Here is a 24,884-nt window from a genome sequence, read left to right on the forward strand (position 1 = left end):
AAATATACAAATTATTTTGACCTGATTCCAATTGGGTTGAAAAGTAGACTTGATAAGCTTTCCAATTATATATTATATGCTTTATTCCGAGTTACGGATCAAAAGTTATGATGATTTTAAAAACGGGTAAAAAAACTGGAATTACCGCGCAGCAGCTAAAATGCCGCGACGCGGTAAGATCTGACGTGGCACGGAATTCCCGTGACACGGTAATTTGGAGGGCATTTTCATGTTTTTTAGTGCCCCGTGACTTGGCATAAGTACCGTGACCCGGCGCCATATGCCGTGACACGGTGGACTTTGCCGCGTCACGGCGTTTTCTGCCGTGTCACGGTGGGTTGCTGTCGTGTCACGGTGCTTAAAACTTTCCCGAGTCACGGGGAACTGTGCCGCCACACGGGAATTAGTGCCATGTCACGGTAGGAATTCCCGTGTCACGGTGCTAGTGCTGTGACACGGGACAACTCCGTGTTTTTTCCGCGTAATCCCTTCACACGTTTTTACTCCCGTAGGTCAAATATTTCCCGCGTCACTCTATTTTTCCCCGTGACACGGTAGAGTCTGACCGTGTCACGGTATAGTCTGACCGTGTCGCGGTAGCCTTTTTTAGGGTTTTTATCTTTTTAGGGTTCCGTGTGTTCCCTCTGCACATTTTCCCTATAAATACCCCCCTCCTTTCTGCAGTTCGGGGCAGCAATAATCATTCTCTCTCACCTTGCACCAAAAATCATTCTCTTCTCTCTCTTTAACCTAATTTCTAGCCTCCTTATTCTTCCATAATAATTCCCCTAAGCACTCCAAGGAGTCTATACTTAACCCGAGGTTCCGTCCTTAAACCAAGGCGTGAAAGGTACAAATAACTGAGGGTTTGGATCAAATCAATTCTACTTTTTATTTAATTTAATTTTCATTTACTTTATTATTTTTATTGAAGTTACTAACAATTTATTCATGATGTAGCAATTTAAAGGAACGCGCGAAATGTGAGTAATTAATTAATTTAATTACTTATTTTATTTTTATATTGCTAGTATCATGATTAGGTTAATTTCATATTTGATTTGACTAACGCTATTATTGTTGAATTGCTTCCAATATTAATGTTTATTTTATTATATTTATGATCACCATATTGCATGTTTAAAGGGATTATGTAATTGAAAATCACGTCTAATAAGATAATTTGGACAACCGGTTTAGGATCCTTTTTAATCTTGTTATTAATTGAAGTGATCACCAATATTTTAGAATAATGTGTGCATTAATATTCAACCAATTTAGTTAAATAATAGTTTGGAGCGAATTGAATTATTGTTTGTATGCCTTTGAGATCACAGGAATGTTTTTCACTATAAGAATCGAGTAGAGGCCAATACGGGCGAATGTGACTCCATGACTCACTTCGTACCATCATCCCCGATCCTCCTTTCGTGGTTCCGAACCATATGGAGTTAATAATCTCATGGATTATGAATGGGGTGTAACCTTCACGGGTCAATCGTTGTTGCCTATCGTTGTCCCTTATCATGGTTGCCTTTTTATGATCCGTGAACGGTTTACAAGTTCCTTAAAAACTTGTTGGCGGCTCCCTACTTTCCTTGTCCCTAATCGTATTATGTCAATTCCCACTTCCTATGAGTGCCAAGCATATTCACAACATGCTTTTTAACGTAGGCGCACTTCGAGCGACGCCTACAGTACCCCTCCACTGGTACTTGAAAAGACAATTATACCCCTAGATTATGTTTATCTGGGCAATTAACTAGGTATAGCCCAAAAAAAACACTGTAATGCGTCATTTGGTTGGATCATATGGAATGAGTTGGAATGAAGTTAGAATTTTGGTTGAGGTTTTTAGTAATGGAATCTCATAGTATCCAAGGGGTTTTAACTCCCCTCCCCTCATACCTGTGGAATCCCATACACATCCCTCACTCTAAGATTCACAATTAATTTTATTAATAAAGGATAGAATTCATTTCAACAATAAAACCAAACAACTTTGAACTAGTATGGGTTTTAGAATCCATACCTCTCTAGTATGAGATTCTATACCAATTCATTTAACTTGATGAACCAAACACCCCCTATGATCGTTTCCAGGGTAGGCTTTGCACGAGCAAAGTAGATTAGGACAAAAACAAAAAATGAACTTTAAGATAACAACCAAAGCTATATATAACTTTTGTGCTACTTTTCATTGTCAAAAAAAAAAAAAGGGAGCAGATGAAGAAATAAAATAAAGTAAGTAGCTAAGAAGGTGATAGACGTACACATGCAACTATTCAAGGTAGTCATCAAATAAATTATGATAACTAGTGGAAAAGAAATTTCTCTTGGTCTTGTTCGTGAGATGATAGTTCGTTTGTAAATTTTGAGTTGAAGAATGAGATTATTCAAAGTGAAGAATATATTAAATACACTAGTTTGCCTTTCTAGCTAGTTAAATTACAAGATGTTGTGACAAAATTTTGTCATATATATATTTATTAAGTTATTATTATGTACTCTCAACTAATTAGTTAGGATACACGAAGTATAGTCCACTTTGACTTCAAATAAACTATATTAAAGATACGAAACAACAATTAATATGTATATTGGAGACAACAAATAAATAATACTGAACTCCTCCTTGATCTGTTGTGATACAAAACAAATAGCACACCAACATTGATAATAACTTAATAAGTATTGAAGAGTTCAAGTGTATGTAATGCAGCAAACTATTCGAATTAAACGGCTTGATATGGTCATCTCATCTAGCACTCTAGTAGGAAAAGTTCAACATTAATAATGTGGACTTTAGCTCTTAAATATATTTAGTAATTCGATAAGAGGTTAGATGTATAGATAAACCAATATTATAAAATATTTGCAATGTGTGTTATTTGATCTTGTTGCTTTGTAGTGTACGTAGTTTCTAACATGAAGCTCGTGCCATAGTTGTGTACTTGTGCATCAATTAACAGACTACCATTATAACATCATTGTGTGAGTCATTTCTTGTTTTTGTAGTATACTTCCTAACTGATCTTAATTGCATGTGCCATAGTTGTGTACTTTTAATTTGTTCAATAAAAAATAATTATTTCTAGTTATATAGTGCAACACCAATTACAAAGCATGTTGAGCTTCAAATATATGTAGTTTAATTTCTGAGAAATAGCTCTTGGCTATAATAACTATCTACGGGGTATTAGTTTAGAGGGATAAAAGATGAGGAATTAAACAAATCTTTTGTTTGTTTAGAGGGATGGGGATTATAAAGGGGGATAGGATGTGGATAAAAAAGGGAGTTATCTCTCCAAATTAGTAACTAAGGGGGGTGGTATAAGGGATGAGGACTAATTTAATGGGTAAAAGACATTATTACCCTTAATAAAAGAAAAAGAGGGTGAAGAAAGGATAGTAAGGGTATTTTTGTATTTTTATTAGTTATTTCAATCTAATCAAACAATGGAATACACTCTTTTTATCCTTATCGTATCTATTAATTCCACCTTTTTATCCCACTTAATCTCATCCCTCCTACTAAATGCCCCGCTAAAGTATAATTTATACTCAGTATATATATATGTTCCTTTTTATAAGCTGACCGTTAATTGATATGCGCTAATACTCCGTTTATAGCATGAAATTACTCTTGATTTGAGTACATACTACATGATAATTTTCTAGTAATTAAAGTAATTTCGAATGTAATCAATATATACCAAACGGTTAAGATTAAATGATAACATATCAATTAGTATTAGCATAAAAGCATATATCAATTAATAATATTAGTAACATGACTAAAGAATTTTCGGGTGATAATTTGCATGCATTTTGCAAGCACACCACAGAATATGTACAAATAATTGTGTTTTTAGCTTAAGAATTGAGTGGGTGAACAAAGTTTCCCTGTTGGTAATACCAACTTTGCATGAAGTATCAATTTCTTGGTTACTTCTTCCGACAACCTCATCATTTTCTCCTCTACCACCTTTATTTCCAACACCTCCTCGCCTTCACCACCCTCGAGTTTCGAGTCAGGCCCATCCGACTTAGGTTGGGCCTGACAAAATGGGCATGAAGGCGAGCAAGGATCCACCAAACACATGGTGTGGTACACGTGACCACACGTGGGAATCAAACGCAGCGTTTCATCTTCGTCCTTGATTACTCTAAGACAGTTTGTACATGTCAAACTCATCACGGTCGATTTCCCTAGGAACGTTTTTACGGCAGAGTAAGGGACAAACACCAAAATGTTCTTGGTGCCGCATGTGTGACTGTTGGACCCGGCATTATTCGGATCATCGGTGCTTGCTCGTTGCTTACATTGTTCCCGACTCCGGCGAATGTAGACACAACCAAAGTAGATTAAGAAGCAGATGATGATTTCTACGGCAACAAGAACCAAAGCTAAGAATTGCATGCTTAAGGGATAAAGCTAGAGAAAGCTAAAGGAATTTGGTCGTTATTTTTCTGTTGAATTGAAGTGGTTTGAACTTTGAAGTAATCCACAAGAATGATGAATATTGAAGGTTTATATATAGTTTGCTATGTTGTTTAACACGTAAATATATACACACAAAATGTTGACTATTGACTAATTAAAATAATTTACGTATAGTACAACAATTATTAATGTCAAGTGGGAACGTAATAATTTACTTGATAAGTGGTGTATAAGAATCAAATCCAGGAGATTTCGAAGAGAATTCGTAATTGTACTTGTATAATATTGTAATATAATTATGGCTGATAGAATTAAATTCAGGAGATTTAGAAGAGAATTCATAGTTGCACTGGTATGAGTGTGATATAATTATGGTTATAATTATGTGTGGCTCATTTCAGAAATGGTTTATAATATGTTTAGCGTTTTTCAAAAATGATATGATCATAAATAAAGTTATTTGGTTTGAATATTACGCATCTAACAATATCTCATTATGTGATATCATATTACGGGGTATCTTACTTGATCAAAATTGGCCCGACTTGAAATATGTTGGGTTGGGGAAGATTTTTGGGCCCGATTTCAATGCTAACCCTATGATTCTGAAATAATTTTGGGTTTTAGGCTGTTCAAATGTTAGATGTGTAAAAAATTAGGCAGGGCTCGATATTGGCTTAAAAATTAGTCATTTTTTTTAATTCAAAATAGCGGGTTTAAACATGGCTTATGACCACATCTACTTATATATATGTAAATTTAAAAGTTTAGTTAAATTTCAAAATTAGATAAAAAAAACTATTGGCAATAGAAAATTAACTAAACTATGAATGATTAATTATTTGGTTTGACCAGTCTAAATTGATGGTTAGATCTATTTGAGCTTTGTTTATTCGCTTAAGCTATGCAATGGCAGCGCAATTAGTGAACGTGCCTACCGCAGCCGATGTCCCACCGTAATTAAGCATGATTATCAATTTTGTACCGCTTAAATATTGGCAACAGCAGCCACGCACTTAGCCCACATTGTTGTGGATCCAATATACCAGGGGCGCGAATAGTATACCAGACGAATAATCCTCAACCTTAAATAACTCGAGCTATTGATGATTCTAATAATACGAACTTGTTGATGTTAAATTGTATTCAAATGTTATCATCCTAATACAAATAAGTACAGAATTCTATCGGTACTAACAAAAGACTCTGTATATTTAAGATAAATTTGTTAGAAAGGTACTTATATATTCACTTTTTTGTGAAGAAGGACCTTATATGTTCAAAGTGGTGAAAAAAGGCCTTATAAGTCACTTTTGTTGTGAGGAGGGACCTTGACATCGGAATATGACCATTGAATTTACTTTTCCGGTGTTGACCATCACTCACGTGACACGTGATGTTTTAAAAAGACCTTTTCGTTCATTATTTCCCCACGTTTTCACATTTTCTCTCTTACTATCCCCAAATTTTATCTCAAAATCCATTCTCTTTCCTTAAAATCAAGAGAAAAAAAAGAAGGGAATGACAATTTTAAAACATCACGTGCATATTATATGTTGGTCAATGCCGGAAAAGTGAAGTCAGCGGTCATATTCCGATGTCAAGGTCCCTCCTCACGACAAAAGTAACTTATAAGGACCTTTTTCACCACTTTGAACATATAAGACATATCCTTTTTCAAAAAAAGGTAAACATATAATTACCTTTTAGACAAATTTTCCTATATTTAATAACATTAACAGAGTAAAAATGTGATAAATTAAAGTTTAAAAGGTTGATTAGAATGCACCACATGCCATGATGACCAACTAAAAATCGATGTTCCAAATTACTATTTAAAAATTTTACCAATTGTTATCAATGGGAAAATTCAAGTTAATCTGTATAACGAATTTTTGTTAATCTGATAACATTTTTGTAAATATATTGAAAAAGCAGGGTCATTTATTCAGTACTTTTGGTGAACTGTCCAATTACTGTTTGTCTTTTGCTTTTACTGTTTGGTGAGGAAATTATACATGTACCCCTCAACTACTACATGAAAAGACGCATATACCCCTCTACTGGTACTTGAAGACAATTATACCCCTAGATAAACAAAATTTGTTTATATGGGGAATTAATAGGGAATCCGTCGTTATCAATTAGTTATATATTTATGACCAAGTGTAAATAATGATTTTATTTTTATTTTTTTTCCAGATTGATTCATTCCTCTCTTTTAACTACTACATAAATAAACTACTACATTTGCACCAAAAAAAAAAAAAAACTACTACATAAATAAAATAGAGAGATTCAATTCTACGACTTCATTTTACTACAGTTCATATTTTGGTTATTTATTTAATTTTTTTCCTTTTTAGTTTATACACTTTAAGGTCTGTTAACTTCAGCTTCAGTTCAATTCAGTTAAGCTCCAATCAGTTTAATTCAGCTCCGTTCCTAATTTCCTTCTCTCATAAAATATTCATTTCACTTCTATTCTGTTCAATTCAGTTCAGCTTCAATCAGTTCAGTTCAGTAAATGTGAACAAGCCTTTTGATTGATACAATATAATATTTCTGGCTAAGCAAATTTAATTTTTATTTTAAGTATGATATATAGTTGCTACTCATTAGACCTATGCACTATGCAGCTGGCCTTTTTACAAACGGCCAGCTAGTAAAAAACATTTTGAAATAAAATGAAAAATAAATAAATAGATAAAATGTAGCAATATATACAATGTCAATATAATTCAAGACTAATTAAAACTAAGTTATTCTACTCTCCAGTTCATCCTTAGCTTCACCAGTTCCACGTAAATTTACCAACCTTGGGACAAAATTTAGCTTACACAAACTACGGTGATTCGATTACAAAACTTTCAACCTTCGCAGTTGAAAGTCCAACCGGGAAATTCCGACTCAGAAAACAAGGATGTGGATGTTGGTGTTGGTGTTGTCTTTGCCATACGATCTAGTTTTACCCTTCGTCTCATCTGCATTTGAAAAAGTCACCAGTCCAACATGTGAGATGAAAACTTTCATAAGTAAGATGATCTGATATCATATTTATAGCCAAAAATTCGATTTACAACCTCACATTCCAGCCAGCCCTTAAGGTAAGCATTCTAGATCTTTAGGAACTAAATTTTGGTATGACATGAGAAACAAAAAAATCATCTTAAGGAATTTTTCAAAGTCATCAACAAGACACATCTTTATTTCAACATTTTTAAGGAAGGCATTCTATTTTCTAAATGAGACATTTGAATAAGTAAAGAGTTACCAATTAAACTCTTAAGTATCTGTATATTACCTCTTCCTTGAATATTGTAGAATATGAAGCAGAACTGAAGTCAGAAACCTTCATTTCTGTAGTTTTATCTCTTACAGTCAAATCATTTTCTAGTGACAAAACAAATCTACAGAAAAGCAGCAGAACAAGTTATTAGTTATATTAGACAACTAAATGTCTAAATACACGTAAATACCTTGTATACTGAATTGGTAGTAATATCATATATATACCTCGAAACAGGACAACAATAATGGTGGCGAAGTGTATCAATCTCCCAAAGAGAACTCCCTGTGCCAAGTACAATTGTTACTAAATGGATAAAATTATATGCATAAAGCTATCTATATTGATGTAGAATAAGAACATAAACATTGTTCCGAAAAAACAAAGATGGATCACTAATGTAACCAAAGTTCTGATCACAACATGGTCGGAGATGCTTACTCATTGCATTTGATTTTAAAGGATCACTTTCGTCATCATTGAAAACATCAACCCCTTGCTTTCCTCCGATAATGTCAGAGGCAACAACAACATTACCATCAGCACTGTAAGTTTCTCCATGGGATTCCTGTGACAGACACTGAAATAGAAGTTAATAAATGGTCGAGAAGCTAATCAAACAAAGACTTCATCAAGCATGAGCATTATATTGACCATTTCACAAAAACATAAATATAGGCAATAGAATAGAGACCTTACCTGATGAACTAAAAAATTAATTGATGGATGTCTGCGCAAAAGATTGTAGACCAGTGCTATGATAACCAGTGCCCCAGAAGGAGGTACTACAAGAGACAGTCGGCACAACTTCTTTGCAAAAGCAGCAGCCAAATATGCTGGAAGAAGCGGGGATTTCAAACAGACATCCAACAGCTACATATACAAGTCAATAAAACAAAATTTACAGAATCAAGTCCACAAAAGTGCCTAGCCTCACCTCAAAAAATTTAGCACGATGTCTTGCCATAAATACAGATGGTATTAAAAGTGAATATAGCTTCTGGTAGAAGTCAGGGTATTCTATACCATGCTGTGTCATGAGAACAAAGACTCCACTCAGAGCCATTACACTGACAACTCCGCCAACGTCATAGGATCTTGTTAAGAAGTCACTGAAAGCCAGCAGAAAACAAATCAAAACTATACAAAGAAAAAGAATTTACAGAAAATGAAGGATGGAGCAATATATATAGGAAAGAAGAGACTGCACTATAAAATCACCATAGCATCTCGGGCTTGGACAAATAAGGAATGACAGCCTGAGGCAATTTGACAAGTACCTGACCATTTTTTTTAAAAAAACATTATTTTCAGGTGATTGGTCCAGATTTCAAACAAGCACAGCTCAATATGCCAACTGCTAAACTATGAATACAGAGCAAACATGTAGTGCAGGCAGCCTTACCTCCTTGTAGACCTCAACCGAAAGTGGTAACTTAAGGAATGACATCCAAGCCTTGGTAAACTTCAGCTTCAGCTTTACTCTCTGGAAGACATCAATATACAAGAATACAACAGTTGAAAACAAACTGCAACATATAATGTAACATGATACAGAAGAATGTCATGCTCACTACAGATCATAACAAATACTTGTTACAGGAAAAGGTGAACTAAAACTCGGGATTAATGCATATTAATAAAAATGCAAGAATAAATAAGTACAAATTGAAGTTTTAAAAACTCTTTATTCCCATTGTTGCATGTGATGAATATTAATTAGTGGACAGAAGGTTTAACATGGTCTGGTACACAAAAATTTGGTGCCCAGTATGCAAGCACACAAGAGCTTATGCCTCTCATTCTTGGATATCAGACGAGATGGTGCACTCACTGACTCACACACATTTGATTTTCTCATGATTCCTCCTTTTAATCATCTCCACAACATACCCAATAAAAGCATGAACAAACAAAGCACCACTAACCTTTTTAGCAGATTTATCTTTTTCCTCCTGGCCACCTCTCCTTTCTTTACACTTAGGACTCTCCTGAGAATTGCCTTCTTTAGACCAAAAGCCTGATATGGTGTGAATAAAGACAACATATTTAGATTTAAGAGCAGCAAGAGAGACAAGGAAAATAACTTGAGAAATAAAACACTTCTATATAGCAACAGGCAGAAGGCGAAACAGAACAGGAAGACAAAGTTGACAGTATGACACTGCCCACAAATCCCCAACTCATAAGTCCCCAATATGATAGGCAAATGACACTTTTCATTTCGATGCAAAGACAAAGAAATTGAAGAATCAAGAGACAATAATCCAGAGAATTAAAAATAAAATAAATCCAAAAAATAGAAGAGATATCATTTCACAAAGGTACTGACCGTCGCTCCACACTTCAAAGTCGGTATCTGAGTCACCTAATGGAGGAATGTGTGTAAGGATGAAGTGGATCTTGTTTATTGAGTGATCTAGGCTGTTCAAACACAAAATATAATGAAAGTCAGAACCAAATTAAAAGCAAACCTCAGGCCAAGAATTGGTAATTCTTGAAAGTTTGTACTTTCTAGAGACTAATATTTGGTTGTCACACACACACACACACACACAAACAACAACAAATTGCTAAGCTACAGTTCGACAAAAATGCTATTGCAAGCCTTTAATGACATGTCTAGATTTCTTTAATTGAAGCTGTAATTAACCAAACTGCTTCCCCAAGAACCCAAAAAACCCTACCAAAATATCCTGCCTTGTGACACCACAACCATTACTTAGGAGACACACTCCCTTCAAGTATCAATCAACATTACAAAGAAAGCATTAAGCTCAAAGAAGAATAAGTAATTCTATGTATAAGGCGGAGTAAAAGCAGAAAAAAGATGTAATTTCAGAGGCTTAAAATAACACAAAGACCACCTCATCACCCATAACTATTATACCATCCAGCAAGATGTATGAACAGATGAACCAGAGCATAAGCGTAACCCTTCCTCACGTGACAAGTCACAAACCAACATCTTCCCCAGATCACAAGTAAAAATATGAGACTTTATTAGTTAACTGAATTATAAACTAGTCAACCACAAAACATACACAGAGAATGAGACTGCAATACTTAATCAAAGTTGTCAGCAAATGAGATGGCAAGACGTGTACATATTGATGACCTTATAGAGCCAAGTAAAAGAAGAGAAACGATTGACAAGAGTAGCAAGAGTAAAAACAGACCGACCTTGCTTGTAGGCCATCTCCTTCAGTCGTACATTTACCTATAAAAATTAGGTAAAGGAGCTTGGAAATTGTATCAAGGATTTCTAGACGAAAGATGGTGGAAAGCAGAAGAAGAAAGTAAACCACAACGAGAATCAACTAAAAGTACCTGAAATTATCCTTTTGTCAAGTGTATTACATGTCTTCTCCACACTCATTAAGGTAAAATAGCTGCAGCAAAATGTTTTGTATTGTGAGTATATGGAAAAACACAAGAAGATCATGCACAAATACTAGAAATGCTTGGTAGATCTATTCTAAGTTACTCGGACTCTTCATTATTTCACCTCAAGAATCTTCAACACACGGACATGGGTAAGACACTTAGACACTCTTTTCTGGTACATACTCGGGAAAAATTTTCATCAAAATAGCCGTGTCAAATAAGAGCCATATCAAACACATAAAATTTGTACTAGTACCAAGTAAACAGATGCTCAACTTTTTAGTTTCACCCACACAATCCTCCAAACTACAGTCAATCAAAGTCTAAAGCCAACTCAATATAGGATAAAAGAAAATTATACAAAATTTAACCAAAGTGTAAATGTTGTTACAATCAATGATAAAGCAGTAGTAACAAAAGAAGAAACAAACATGGGAAAAGGCGGTCTCATACCGTACATCAATGTACTTGAAGTAGTTTGATGCTAAAGAATCAAGAAACAAGTCAACTTCCAATGGAGAATAAACCTGAGAGTCAATTATATCATATGGCATTAACAAAGGTACTAAATTTAGTGGGCATTTCGAAAGCACAATTGTATTCTTATCACTTACTAGAGCTTGAATTAAGCTTTGGTAGAGATCAAAATAGAACTCTCCTTTTTTCTTAAGCTTCACAAACTCCATTATCTCATCCAAAACAGCCATCTATAAACATAACAGCCTTTGTCATAAAATTTACAAATTCTAGAGGTGATCATAGTTCATGTTTGACCTAAAAAAACTATATTTTTTTGAGAAATTTATATATACACCAGAATACACGGTACATTTAACAATAATTTTGACTCACTTGGATGATTATTGATTATTTAATCATCAAACTAAGAACAAAAACAAACTTTGATTTAGTTAGGTACACCGTGCACCCGAGTGTATGTATATAAATTTATAAGTACTCCAAATCAACAATCACCCCCATCAAATTGATATCGAAATATAAGTTTAGAATCAATCAAAAATGGGAATTGTGAACTCAACTACAAATTCAGGGTTGGATTGTGGGGTGATGTAATTTAACAGGATTTCGATGCTTCCTTTCTTCAGACTTTCGTTTTCAGTTGACGATGCTAGAAGGTCGCTGAGTTCTTCGAGTGACACATTGGGTTCCGCCTTCCTCTTCTTGTTTACGCCGCATCGTTTCAGTACCATCTTCACCTTCAAAGGTTCTGTAATACATTGACAACCAAATTTCAATTAATTATATTATCTCGAAAAATCATACTCGTATAATTTTAAGGGGTAGTTGATTCAATTATCAATTAGGCTCAAAATTCTTTTTTGGCTGGTTATGATCATTCATAATCTTAGGAATTAGAAACAATAGTTCAGAATTTCGAATCCTAGATTGTGAAATTGATATAATGACAATCAAATTAAATTAAACCCTAGATTGTGAAATTGATATGATGAATTGATGATTACAGAAAGAAACAGAAGCTTAACTGCGTCAATGGGGATACAATTATAAAGCCTTAGACCTGCGTCAAAAATACATTTGGTACACTGATACCGTGATACGTGATACGTGAACGTGAGGACTGAGGAAGTGATGGAGTTATAGGTTGGTTCAACTTGTTTTGGCCCTGTGCAAATGCACATACATTTACTTCTCATACGTTGAAATCCAGTTCAGTTCAGTTCAGCTTTTAATTTCCTTCTCTTATAAAATATTTAGTTCAGTTCAGTTCAGTCAATGAGAACAAGTCCTTAATGTTGTCTTATGTAATTTTCAAAAAAGTTAATTTAATAAATGGGTAATGTTATATGTAGTGCTAATTTAAGAGCTATATATAATCATTAAATTTACTCTTGAAAATTGTATAAAATTAGGAATTCATGACAAAAACACGCGTAAATTAGTGTAATAAGTGTTTATATTTTCAACATTTTCCTTAATATATATCCTTAATTTTTTATTTTTTTTAAACAATATATCCTTAAAATTCCTGTATGCTACATTAATATTTTTTATGTTAAAATAATTTCAAATTTTTTGGATATAATTTTTTATTTTTTTTTAGAAAAAAAAAAAGAATAATAAAATAGTATTTTGGAGGGAATTTTTTTTCATATAATTGTGCCAAGTGTCCAATTTGGTGATTATTTAGTATATAGTATACATGGGTTGGAGCTTTATTATAAGCCTTGACCCGCCCCAATTGAAAATGGGTCGAGTCGGTCCAATAAATAATTTTTTAAATTTTAATTTAAGGTAAGGTCACAAGACAAATTCCCTTGTAAGGGAAGAAAAACGGTTATTCTATAATCTTCTTTAATTTCTTACCACCTCTATGAAATTTTATTATATTTCAAAGGCTTTTGTATTCATGAATTAGATTATATTGGATAGTTATAATATTTATTGCCGCTGATAAATTTGCACCTTCTATTGTCACTATCGCACATTTCTATTGTCAGTATCGCATTTGGTTAACCTTTTTGCTTCCTCATTTCTCAAAAATGTCAGTATCACACATTTCTTTCTTAATTAAAAGTTCTTATTGAATTTCCTCTTAGGGGTGTTCAATATTGACCTTAGGGGTGTTTAGTATTCAAAAATCAAAATGAATACCACCCATCAAGAATTGAACTAACTAAACTAGTCATCATGTTGGTATTTCAACCCAACTATGGCCAAATCATGATAAACACTTATTGTGCACTATGACTTGGAATGGGCCAATATGGGCTTTATGAATAGTCATCATGTTGGTATTTCAACCCAACTATGGCCAGGCCAAATCATAATAAACGAAAAAGTAAAATGTTTCAACTTTCAATGGTTTGTATGACTAATAATCTTCAAACGTTGATTCAGTTGGTCGCATGAATATTTTTTTAAACTAAAATTGTGCACTTGAGCAGTTGTAACTAAGGTGTATTATTCCACATATTACTAATATATAATAATTTATTAAATCTAATGGAATAGTATAAGCATAAAAAAATGATTTGTTTTTTAAACAAATAGAACTAAGAAATAAACAAACTTAACAACAAAACAAACTAAAAGGTTCAGAAAAGGACATTCCTATTACCAGCTGCAACCGCCAACCAATGTGCAGGCGCAACCCACATTTGTTGAAATTATATATATTAGCTTACAATTCTACATGATAATGACTTGCATGCAAGCTACATGAAAGGGAGTAAGATAAGGATGAACATGCCAAGGCATGCTGTATATTGAAAGAAAATATTAACAAGTTAACTTTATAAGCATAATTAGTTGGTACAAGGTGTTTATTATATAGTCATTAAGATAAGTTTAGACTAACCAAATCGGATCATAGCATATCTTGTGTACGTTTGGCCACACCCTGTGGCCGCTTGTAAATTAACAAAGTTATTCTTATACCCCTAACCGAGTAATTAATCCTTATAATACTCACCAAATAACCCCTATTACATTAATAAAGTAACACCTATAAAACTGACTGAGTAACCCCTATAGCACTAACGATGGAACCCATATAATGACTAGTCACACGATATGATCAGCCACATATAAGAGTTTGTGAATCGAATAATAGTCTACTTTATAAATAAATGCTTGATTATTATTATTATTTTTTTTAAAAAAAAAAATTTCAGGTGATACACATATCATATACTGATACCTCATACCTGTTATACATAAGACCTATATGAAACATAATTACACTTGGTCCTCAACTAATTATTAAAAAAATTTGTGTAACATATACAAAGCGTCGAAAGCGAAATTGAAATAATTGAAAGAGATATAGAATGAATTTGGTAATTATGTATAGATGAAGACAACTCAAAACCGACTTTGACTATTCTACATTCTTATTTTTTATCAAAAATAATATATAAAACAAGTTATTTTTTAGTATATAAAGAAAGCAATTAAGGTGATCAGGAAAACACACCAAGCTAATAAGAGAGGTCAACATGGGAGAGGCCAATATTGTGGTATGCATACTTTTGGGCATCCTAGGTTTCGTTGCTGCTGGTCTTGGTTTTGCTGCTGAGGCCACTAAGATTAAGGTACAATTTGTAATTAGATTATCTTGCCCATTTTGTAATACGAGTATAATTTAATAATTTATATATTGGCTTTTGATATTGCATATCATATCAATTTCCATGCCAAATTGTACTGTTGCTTTAAATTAAAGGAAATTAATAATCGTTTTGTTTGCAAATAAAAGTCAATTTTTTTTTTTTTTTGCAAACATGTACCTTAAAAAAAACTTTTAACTAGTGCATTTTTATTGATTAGAGCCTTTAGAGGTGCACAAATATAAGTTTGTTTATCAAAAGTGAAAAACAAAGTTATGTTTGAAAGATTAAAACTGAGTTAAATTATTTTCTTAAGGGTAGTAAGAGTGAAAAATAGATATTGGTCAAGTAAGGCTGTAAGAATGAGGTTTTTATTAAAAACATTTTTGGTTTTCAAAATCAAGATACGTAAACTATTCAAATTTACTTATATTTAAATTTGATGGTTGGTCGATGGTTGGCTACACGGTGTGACCAACCACATATAAAAATGTGTGTTTAACTTTTTATTCATATAGAAAAAAAAAATTATTGAGCACAAAATAAAAACGACTTGGAGTTAAGCTCAAACTCTTATTGTAACTTTGTAACCTATTAATTATTTTTTTAATAATGATGGTTATTATAAGGTGTCTGACATAGTTATAACGGGATTTGGTTGCGACTACCCTAGCAGTCCAGCTAACATACTTGGATACGTTGCAGCCATACTCTTACTTGCCGTCCTTATTATTACTAGTTCTATTACTCGATGCGCTTGCTGCAACAGAAACACATCTAGCAATACTCAATCCGCCGGAGCCATCTTTTTCTTTATCATCTCATGGTATGTACATATTCACTTTCTTTAATTGTGTAACTTTAACTTATGTACAAATTACAAATATATGAATCCCATATATAACTCATCTGTATACTGTATGAACGTGACACGTGCTTTAAATATCTAAAACACATTTACCAGCCATTTTTAAAATATAAAATATGAAGGGTAATTTAGATATTTCAATTGAATAATACCATATCACATTTTTTAATAGCCTTATAGATATATAATATAAACTTTCTCTAATTAATTCATTTGTTCATTTGTTACGTACAGTATTGCTTCTATCATAGGAATTGGTATCCTAGTAGCAGCTGCTAATCTGAGCACTCGTCAAGAGTATCTCAGTTCAACCGGGTTATGCTACTATGTAAAACCGGGTGTGTTTGCCTCCGGTGGCGGTTTGGCACTTGTGGCATGTATTTTTGGCCTATGCTCCTATTGTGCGTCAACAAAGCAACGTCGTGAACAAGTACCAGCAACGGTTCCACCTCAAGGGGGCGGCATTGCTATGGGTAATCCTCAGTTTGATACCGCCTCTACAAACTCGAACCCTAAGCCACGACCGGTACAATATGCTGTTTGAAATATTAGTAACGTATTTTCTTTGTGGAGTTTGGGATCATGTTCTAAATTTCTAATACGTAGTAATATAGATTAAAGGTACTTCTAAATTAAAAAAGTTTTGTATCTGGGTGTGAAGGCAAGACTAGGGACCTAGGTTTATTGTATTTGTTTATTATCTAATAAAAAGTCTAGAGTGGAATTGCATAATTTGTGATTGTAATGTGTAAAAAATATTGAATTGTATAATAATCATTTGATTTATTTAAGAACATATCTTTACATTGTTGACTTGGCACATATCAAAGCCACAACAAAGTCTAATGGTTTATCTCTTTTTTTTTTTTTTTTTTTTAAGGTTAAAGAGGGGGAAATAGATTAATTATGTATCAAAGTGGTTTATCTGATGCGATCAAATTAAGAAGACGGTTTTTTAAAGAAATAAAACAAATTTCAAAAGTTTATTGGTTGCATTGGTTGTACACTTGTACCACTCAACAATTCTTATGACTAGTAATACTTTGCATCTTAATTGAAGGTAGGAAATCATTCATTACAACATGTTATAAACTAAATACACAAATGGACTAAACTAAATACAAACATGTTCTTGGATAAACCAGTTTGATTAAGCTCGCCCAGCCGGCTACATAGTTGTTCAAATGAAGTTTGTTTACAATATACTCCGTATTAAATTGTCTAGCAATGGTTCGCAAAGTGATTAATCAAAATACAGTGTTTACAATTTCATACGATATGGACACTCTTACTTATATCCGGTCGATCCAGCGTTGCCTTACCCATTTCCACACCCTGCAATCGCCGGACAAATAGCCATAAGACATTACACCAAAGCCACAAGCCATAAGCAGCAAAACGATACCCGATATGTAGAAACCGTTGCTGAACACTCTGCAATTAGACGGCGAATCTTGATTCGTTTGGTTTCTGCTAAATGCAGCACCTAAAACGAGTGTACTGACCCCGGAATATGATGCCAACCTATTCAATTTATTAGACACCAACCCAAGATTTAGATAACTAAATTAAAAACAAACGATTTTGTTACTTTCGACCTTAATCGATCATTACAAAACATAGCATGAGTACTGAAGATTACCCGGAAATAACGATATAGATGATAGCAGTGACGGGCAGTTTGGAAGTTCTATACTTATAATCAAAGAAAGCAGAGTAGTTTATATAAAATATAAACTTGATGTTGAAAAACGCGAGCATTGCTGCTGCTGCTGCGAATTGCCAATCTCGATGTCTTGGATACTCACAATAACGACGCCCATAACGATTTACCGAATTCGTCAGGATCACTTCATTTGACTGCATATTATTGCAGCATATAAGATTAACCAAATTTCTAAACAAAAATATATCTAGGTTGATAATTTGATTTTATGTTTGATATTTCTTACGTTCTTTTTTACATGATATGTTTCAATTATTACGTTTGCTAATGTATAACTTGAGCTATTAATAGCTTCAAATTTCTACAAGTAAAAATTATAAAATTTAGGTATTAATAAATTTTTAAAAATACCATTCTAACAAAATTTCACACATGTTTTTATTTACATATAACTTACTAAAAGATCAGGACCATTCATGTTAGCTAAACTCAAATCATTTTGTGATTAAAACTTTGTTGTTGTATAAATCACTAAAGATGGTAAAAAAAAAGGAGATGTAAGTAGTGTAAAAGTTAAATAAGTCATTAATACAAGAACGGAGGTAGTATAAGGGTAAAATATGTGGCAGGTGTTAGTTTGACTTAATACTATTAGTACAGCTGTAGACAAAATTTGTCAAACATTCTTTACAAATGCGAAGTGTAAATTTGAATATCAAAATACACGTTTGGTAAATTTTACTCACCAATTATTTTTGTACCCATTACAAGTTTACAACCAATAAATCTCTAGAATTTGATAAATATTTTACTAAATGATTTTTATTATTTTAAATAACGGATTTGTGAGAGGATAAGGAAAACGAACTAACCTTAACCTTTGTCCACTCGGCGGCAATGGCAAGACCAACGGCTAACAAGCCGATCAATAGCACTGTATAGCCCTCACAATTGCCCATAATTTGCTCTCTCTAAGCTAATTTCTCAAACTTCTGAGAAACTCACAACTCACGTTTAACTACGGAGTACGTACTTAAATACAAAAGGTCCAGCAAAACTAAATAGTCAATTAACAAGTGGGTATAATAATTGTTTTCATGTTTATAGAGTATACTTCGTTTGACTTGATTTAACGGTTGATAAAATAATCAAGTACCAAGTGGCTTGGGTATTTTGTCTTTATGATTTTAGAGAAGACTTTATTTGACTTCATTTATTTTAATTTAAAATAATAAATCTAATAAACCATTTGTACGAACCAATAAAACCACTCAACTTAACAACATACCATGATATTTCGAAGACTGTCCTGCTAAGGTTTTTATTTTTTATTTTTTTTATTTTTTTTTATAGCACACCGTACATCAGTACATGTTGCACTAACGGTTGGCAAGGTATTTTAACATATGTTTTGTTAACTGCATTTAATTAAAATATTTATCAGGGCTTTGCTAAATTGATTAACTCTTTCGTAAAAAAAAAAAAAAAAATAATACCATGTGTTTGGGGTCCAATTAAGCCCAATTGGGCCTAGTCATAAAATGATTTAATCCAAGCCAAGGTCAAGGCCCAAGCCTCCAATTTGCCAAGTCAATATCAAGCCAACGGCCCAAGTTATCATGGTCAGCCCATGTGATGTCCAGCCCGTCCATTTTCCTTGTCATGCTAAGGTATAAAAGCCTTCAATTACATCATTTATCATTCATTCACATTCAAGCCTCAAGCATTAATTCTCTTGCATAGCTTTCTCTCTCTGCACACTATTTGACTTTGGCATCGAAGGGGCCTTCTTCGGAACCACCCCCGAGGCCAGTTTACGTGTGCTTGCTGTGCAGGAAACCCTCGGCCCAGCATCATTTGAACCGAGTCAGTCTTCATCCACATCTTAGGACCTTCGGCTAGCTAGGTCTCATTGTTTTCACCCGAAACAATTTGGCGTCGTCTGTGGGGAAGACTTTCAAAAAAATCTTTAAGCCAATCAAAGTCGTCCTACCAGAATCTTAGTATCAATGGCTAAGAATCGCAAGAACAAGCGAGCAATTCAGGGAGTAGGTGAAAGGCCCACGGATCCTCCTACTTCTACACCATCGCCTTTTCCGGAGCGGAACTCTTCCAAGGGTGCCAGCTCGGGAGAGGCATACCGGGAGGATTCCCTTTCTCCCATAATTCAATCTCATCATAGGCCGAGCCCTCTCGGTCTAACAATGATAACCAGTCCGATCACAGGACTCAATCAGTGCCTCGGAGCAGACCTCTGAGCATCCGCTCTCACTCTCACTCTCACACTCAGCCGAGGACCCCTTTAACGGGGCCCAGCTCGAAAGAGGTGGGGAGAGCATTGGCGGTGTTCATGGAAGCTGTGAAGGCTCAGAACATGCCCCCACCTCATGACCGAACTCCTCCGCAAACCAGGCATCAGCGGAGAAAGATCGACTAGGAGGGGGAGAAACCCCCCTCATTCAAGGAGTTGGCAGAATGGGAAGAGGACACTTGGAGGGCGGAGAAAGAGAGAAAAAAGAACCCTCACTTCTTCAAGGAACCCTCTACCTCTTGGCCAGAGACTCATAAAAGTAGCAGCTCTGCCTCTCGGCCAGAGACTGTCCGCCGAAGCGCTCTCGACCGACTCGGCGGCAGGGAACGGAGTGTGCATAGCCGCCTCTCATTCCCTGTAGCTGAGGCCCGAACTTCCCAGCCAGGGACGAAAACCACTCTTACCTCTTTGTGAGGGCAGAGCGCGGTCCCTTTGGCCAGGAACAAGGGCAAGGCCGTGATGCTTCCCACCAGCTCTCCATTCGAACAATGGATTCTGGAAGAGCATGTGCCGACGGTTAAAATCCCGTCGCACATTACATATGATGGAACTTTGGACCCAAAGGACCATATTGCCTCTTACGAGGGGCACATGCACCTTTGCCCCAGGTCCGAAGCGACCTGGTGCAAATATTTTCCCACCACTCTCAAGCGGGTCGCGTAAGCGTGGATCTCCAAGGGAGTGAAGGAAGGCTCTATAACGGGGTGGGACAACCTGTCCACCAAGTTTAAGAGCAAATTCTCCACGGAAAATCGCCGAGAGAAAACCACTGCAGAGCTCATGGGCCTGCATCAAGGGGAGATCGAAAGTCTCCGGGATTACTTGACTCGTTTTAGCAACGAGTCATCCAGCGTTTCCCAGCTGGATCAAGGGCTAGCCGTCTTTGCAATACAGAACGACCTTCAACCAGGGAAGTTCCTAGACTTCATGGTCATGCATCCCCCGCAGACCATGGAGGAAACTCTGAACGCTTCGGATAAGTTTATCCGAGCTGAAGAATGGAACAAAACAAAATCCCAACCTCAATCTGGGGGTGGGAAGAAAAAACAATTGTCTGAAGGCCAAGGCTAGAAGGCAAAGGGAAAGGCGAAAGCCTCGGAACAGTCTTCGGCCAACGAGCCAAAGAAGGAAAAATCCGCTCTTTTCACGGGAAGATATGAATCCTATACTCCGCTAGCCCTTCCGCGCGCTAAAATCTACAGTGTGACAAAGGAGGAGCAGAGTTACAGGAAGCCGAGATCGCTCCCAGAGTGGTATCAGCGCAAAAATAAAAATCAGTGGTGTGAGTTCCATGAATCACCGGGGCACAACACTGAAGAATGTATCCAGCTGAAGGACCAAATCGAGGATATGGTCCGGAAAGGTTACTTGAAAAAATACATCGCGGATCACCGCGAGAAAAAAGAGGCTGAGAGGTTCGAAAAAGACCCTCGGCAGGAACTCGACTTCCCCCGAAAGAACAGCAAAAATGCGGAAAGAAAATTCCCTCCAATTCATGTTATCTCGGGAGGAGTATGTTCTCGGAGGGAGCACAAGCGCCACCTCAGGGCTCTGACCCATCAAGTAAACAACGCAAGCATTTAGCCGCCCCAATCACCGGTGTCGAACATGACGTTCACATCCGCTGACTGCCGGGGGGGTGACGTACCCTCACGAGGACCCGCTGGTGATCATTGCCACGGTGGCCAACCACGACGTCAGCAAAGTCCTTGTTGACGGTGGCAGCGGAGCAAACATTTTGTTCCGAAAGGCCTATAACCAAATTAAGCTGAAGCCCAAGCACCTTACGCCGGTACCTTACCCGGTATCCGGATTTAATGGGGCCTCAACTTATCCAGACGGGAAGGTAACACTTCTTGTCACCATCGGCTGTGATGAAGCAGCCAGGAACGTCATGACTGAATTTCTGGTCATCTACGCTCCTTCAGTGTACAACGTGATCATGGGGAGACCCATAATTCACGAGATTCAAGGGGTAGTCTCGACATACCACCAGCTCATGATCTATCTTTCGGATGCTGGCTATCCCGAAAGAATCGAGGGCAGCCAAAAGGAGGCCCGAAGGTGCAACTACCTCAAGCCATCCACTAGTCGTGCATAAGATGACGACGAGGATGAGGAGGAGAAAGAAAGAGAGCCAAGCACGAAGAAGTCGAAAGGCCTAAGTACTTCGACTTAAGGAGACCTGGCCAAAGAAAAAGGGCCAGGAAAAGAAAAGACTAGCTCTTCATCTGAGCCGAAAGACTCAGAAAGCCAGCCGAAAAAGAAAAAGTATGGAACTCTCGCTGATATAGACAGTAGGCCAGAAAATGAAGAGTCCAGCCTTACAACAATGGAGCTGGACCAGCAGACCAAAACGGTCGAGTTGACCGAGGGAAACGCTGAAAAATGTGTTACAATCGGGCTGGATCTTGATCCGAGAGTCCGCGTTGAGCTCATCCAACTCCTTCGGGACAACCGAGATGTGTTTGCTTTCTCGGCAACTGACATGCCCGGGATAAGCCCATACCTCATCTCTCATAAGCTTAACGTCGACCCTACATGTCGGCCAATTAAGCACAAGAAGCGGAATTACTCCGCAAATAAGAACCGAGACATCACTGCCGAAGTCAAAAAATTACTGGATGCAGGCTTCATCGAACCCTGTCAGTATCCAGTATGGCTGGCCAATGCGGTGATGGTTCAGAAGGAAAATGGCACCTGGAGAATGTGCGTTGACTTCACGGACCTAAATAAGGCCTGTCCGAAGGATTTCTATCCTTTGCCGAGGATCGATCAGCTAGTCGACTCGACAAGCGGCCATGCCTTGCTTAGTTTCATGGACGCATTTTCTGGGTATCATCAGATCTTCATGCACCACGACGACCGAGCAAAGACGACATTCGTCACAAACGCCGGGGTGTACAATTACAAAATGATGCCCTTCGGATTGAAAAATGCGGGGGCAACATATCAAAGGCTGGTGGACCAAGTTTTCGCCGATTAAAAAGGCCGAAACATGGAAGTCTATGTTGACGACTCTATCGTCAAAAGAAAAAAAGATGAAGACCATGTTAAGGACCTGGCGGAAACTTTCGCCACTCTAAGAAAACATCAAATGAAGCTGAATCCGAAGAAGTGTGTCTTCGGCGTGAAGTCAGGGAAATTCCTTGGGTTCATGGTCAGCAAAAGAGGGATTGATGCCAATCTCGCTAAGGTGCAGGCAGCGCTCGATCTCCCCGAGCCGAAAACAAAGAGGGATGTTTAGCGGATCACCGGAAGAATGGCAGCCCTCTCGAGGTTCATCTCCAGGGCCTCGGATAAGGGGTTACCTTTCTTCAAAGCCCTGAAACTCCCAAAAACAAAAGAGCTCGTTTGGGAGGACGAGCAAAGGGAAGCCTTTAAGCAGCTCCGGGAGCATTTAGCTCAACTTCCGACACTGGCTAGCCCAATAGAGGGAGAGTCCTTGTACTTATATGTGGCTTTTAGCCCAGCAACCATCAGTACAGTGCTGCTGAGGGAAGAAAATAAAATTCAGCAACCGATCTACTTCGTCAGCCACACTTTGACGGATGCCGAGACCCACTACCCCTTACTCGAAAAAGTTGCTTATGCAGTGGTGGTAGCTGCTCAGAAGTTAAGACCCTATTTCGATTGCCATCAGATAGTGATCCTGACTGATCAGTCGCTGGAAAAAGTTCTTAGCAAAGTTGAAAAATCTGGTAGGCTGGCCAAATGGGCTTTTGAGCTCACGGAATTCAGCATCTGCTACCAGCCGAGAGCAGCTATAAAGGCTCAAGCTCTAGCGGACTTCCTGGCCGAATGCTCGTACCAAGAGACGCTAGATGATGAAAAGAAAACCTGGACCATTTTCACGGATGGATCCTCCACCGTAAATGGTTCGGGGGTGGGGGTGGTTATAACCTCTCCCGAAGGCAAGTCCTTCGAGTATGCACTGAAATTTTCTTTCAAAGCTTCGAACAATGAGGCTGAATATGAGGCGACAATCGCCGGCCTAGAATTGTGCATCTCGCTGAAAGTCGAACATGTTTTTCTGAAGACAGACTCTCAGCTAGTTGCATATCAGATTGGTGGCAATCACGAGGCCAAAGAGCCCTAGATGATAGCCTACCTTGCCAAGATCAAATCAGTTATTGCAAAGCTGAGGACTTTTGAAGTTCAGTTGATCCCAAGGGGTCAGAACACACAAGTCGATGCACTCTCCAAACTTGCTAGTTCAACTCTCACCGAGCTAAACCGATCTGTTTATGTGGAGGTGCGCCGAGAAAGAAGTGCCGACGAAGCACCTGAAGTGTGCTGCGTTGACCAAGAACCAAGCTGGATGGATCCCATCCTAGCTTTCAAGCTTCGGGGAGAAATTCCCGAAGAAAAAACTCTGGCCTCCAAATTGAAGCAAACCAGTGCACAGTTCATCATCTTCGAGGGAGAGCTCTTGAAGAAATCCTTCTCAGCCCCACTGCTGAAGTGCGTGGGCCCAACAGATGCAGATTACATCCTTTGGGAAATTCACCTCGGCATATGTGGGAACTACATTGGGGGAAGGACCCTGGCCCACAAAGCATTAAGGGCAGGGTACTATTGGCCTACCATGATCTCAAACGCTAAGGAGCTGGTCAGAAAGTGCGAAAAATGTCAAAAATTTGCACCAGTTATCCATCAGCCAGCCTAGGAACTTCAGCCAGTGCTAAGTCCACTTCCGTTTTCCCAATGGGGGCTGGATATCCTGGGCCCGTTCCCAGATGCCCCATACCAAAAAAAGTGGCTGATAGTCGGTGTCGACTATTTCAGTAAATGGATCGAGGTAGAGGCAGCCTCGAACATCACA

General features: G+C 36.9%; 3 protein-coding genes across 4 annotated transcripts; 1 reads left to right on the forward strand and 2 right to left on the reverse strand.

Moving 5' to 3' along the window:
• Positions 1-6,788: 6,788 nt before the first annotated feature.
• On the reverse strand, positions 6,789-12,413 carry LOC145627595 (protein NUCLEOLAR COMPLEX ASSOCIATED 4-like). Its single transcript, XM_081679962.1, has 15 exons — positions 12,164-12,413; positions 11,738-11,830; positions 11,577-11,650; positions 11,067-11,128; positions 10,920-10,956; positions 9,998-10,160; positions 9,665-9,841; positions 9,142-9,222; positions 8,958-9,016; positions 8,674-8,848; positions 8,436-8,609; positions 8,178-8,316; positions 7,964-8,021; positions 7,752-7,857; positions 6,789-7,431 (listed from the first exon to the last, which is right to left on the reverse strand). The coding sequence occupies exons 1-15, from the start codon at positions 12,332-12,334 to the stop codon at positions 7,318-7,320; spliced, it is 1,683 nt and encodes a 560-aa protein (XP_081536088.1). The 5' UTR covers positions 12,335-12,413; the 3' UTR covers positions 6,789-7,317.
• Positions 12,414-15,078: 2,665 nt separating this feature from the next.
• On the forward strand, positions 15,079-17,124 carry LOC145626613 (uncharacterized). The gene is made up of 3 exons (XM_081679074.1): positions 15,079-15,199; positions 15,844-16,040; positions 16,317-17,124. The coding sequence occupies exons 1-3, from the start codon at positions 15,104-15,106 to the stop codon at positions 16,624-16,626; spliced, it is 603 nt and encodes a 200-aa protein (XP_081535200.1). The 5' UTR covers positions 15,079-15,103; the 3' UTR covers positions 16,627-17,124.
• LOC145626614 (uncharacterized) lies at positions 17,106-18,809 on the reverse strand. 2 transcript variants are annotated; one of them, XM_081679076.1, is made up of 4 exons: positions 18,621-18,809; positions 17,725-17,942; positions 17,488-17,606; positions 17,106-17,417 (listed from the first exon to the last, which is right to left on the reverse strand). In XM_081679076.1, the coding sequence occupies exons 1-4, from the start codon at positions 18,705-18,707 to the stop codon at positions 17,401-17,403; spliced, it is 441 nt and encodes a 146-aa protein (XP_081535202.1). In that variant the 5' UTR covers positions 18,708-18,809; the 3' UTR covers positions 17,106-17,400. The 2 variants fall into 2 exon arrangements, with proteins under 2 accessions (XP_081535202.1, XP_081535201.1); XM_081679075.1 differs by having other exon boundaries at positions 17,106-17,606; positions 18,621-18,805.
• Between the last annotated feature and the right edge of the window lie 6,075 nt (positions 18,810-24,884).

Source organism: Chenopodium album, chromosome 4 (genome assembly GCF_948465745.1).
Source record: "Chenopodium album chromosome 4, dcCheAlbu1.1, whole genome shotgun sequence".
NCBI classification, from domain to species: Eukaryota; Viridiplantae; Streptophyta; class Magnoliopsida; order Caryophyllales; family Amaranthaceae; genus Chenopodium; species Chenopodium album.

What these genes read in the sequence shown, in the direction of transcription:
- LOC145626613 (XM_081679074.1), top strand. Translation starts at nt 15,104, where the DNA reads ATGGGAGAGGCCAATATTGTGGTATGCATACTTTTGGGCATCCTAGGT. An exon ending in CTGAGGCCACTAAGATTAAG is followed by an intron (nt 15,200 to 15,843) that starts GTACAATTTGTA and finishes GGTTATTATAAG; the next exon opens with GTGTCTGACATAGTTATAAC. An exon ending in TTTTTCTTTATCATCTCATG is followed by an intron (nt 16,041 to 16,316) that starts GTATGTACATAT and finishes TGTTACGTACAG; the next exon opens with TATTGCTTCTATCATAGGAA.
- LOC145627595 (XM_081679962.1), bottom strand. Translation starts at nt 12,334, where the DNA reads ATGGTACTGAAACGATGCGGCGTAAACAAGAAGAGGAAGGCGGAACCC. An exon ending in AAAGCTTAATTCAAGCTCTA is followed by an intron (nt 11,651 to 11,737) that starts GTAAGTGATAAG and finishes ATTGACTCTCAG; the next exon opens with GTTTATTCTCCATTGGAAGT. An exon ending in GGAGATGGCCTACAAGCAAG is followed by an intron (nt 10,161 to 10,919) that starts GTCGGTCTGTTT and finishes GTGTTTGAACAG; the next exon opens with CCTAGATCACTCAATAAACA.
- LOC145626614 (XM_081679075.1), bottom strand. Translation starts at nt 18,707, where the DNA reads ATGGGCAATTGTGAGGGCTATACAGTGCTATTGATCGGCTTGTTAGCC. An exon ending in CCGAGTGGACAAAGGTTAAG is followed by an intron (nt 17,943 to 18,620) that starts GTTAGTTCGTTT and finishes AATAATATGCAG; the next exon opens with TCAAATGAAGTGATCCTGAC. An exon ending in ATCTATATCGTTATTTCCGG is followed by an intron (nt 17,607 to 17,724) that starts GTAATCTTCAGT and finishes TAAATTGAATAG; the next exon opens with GTTGGCATCATATTCCGGGG.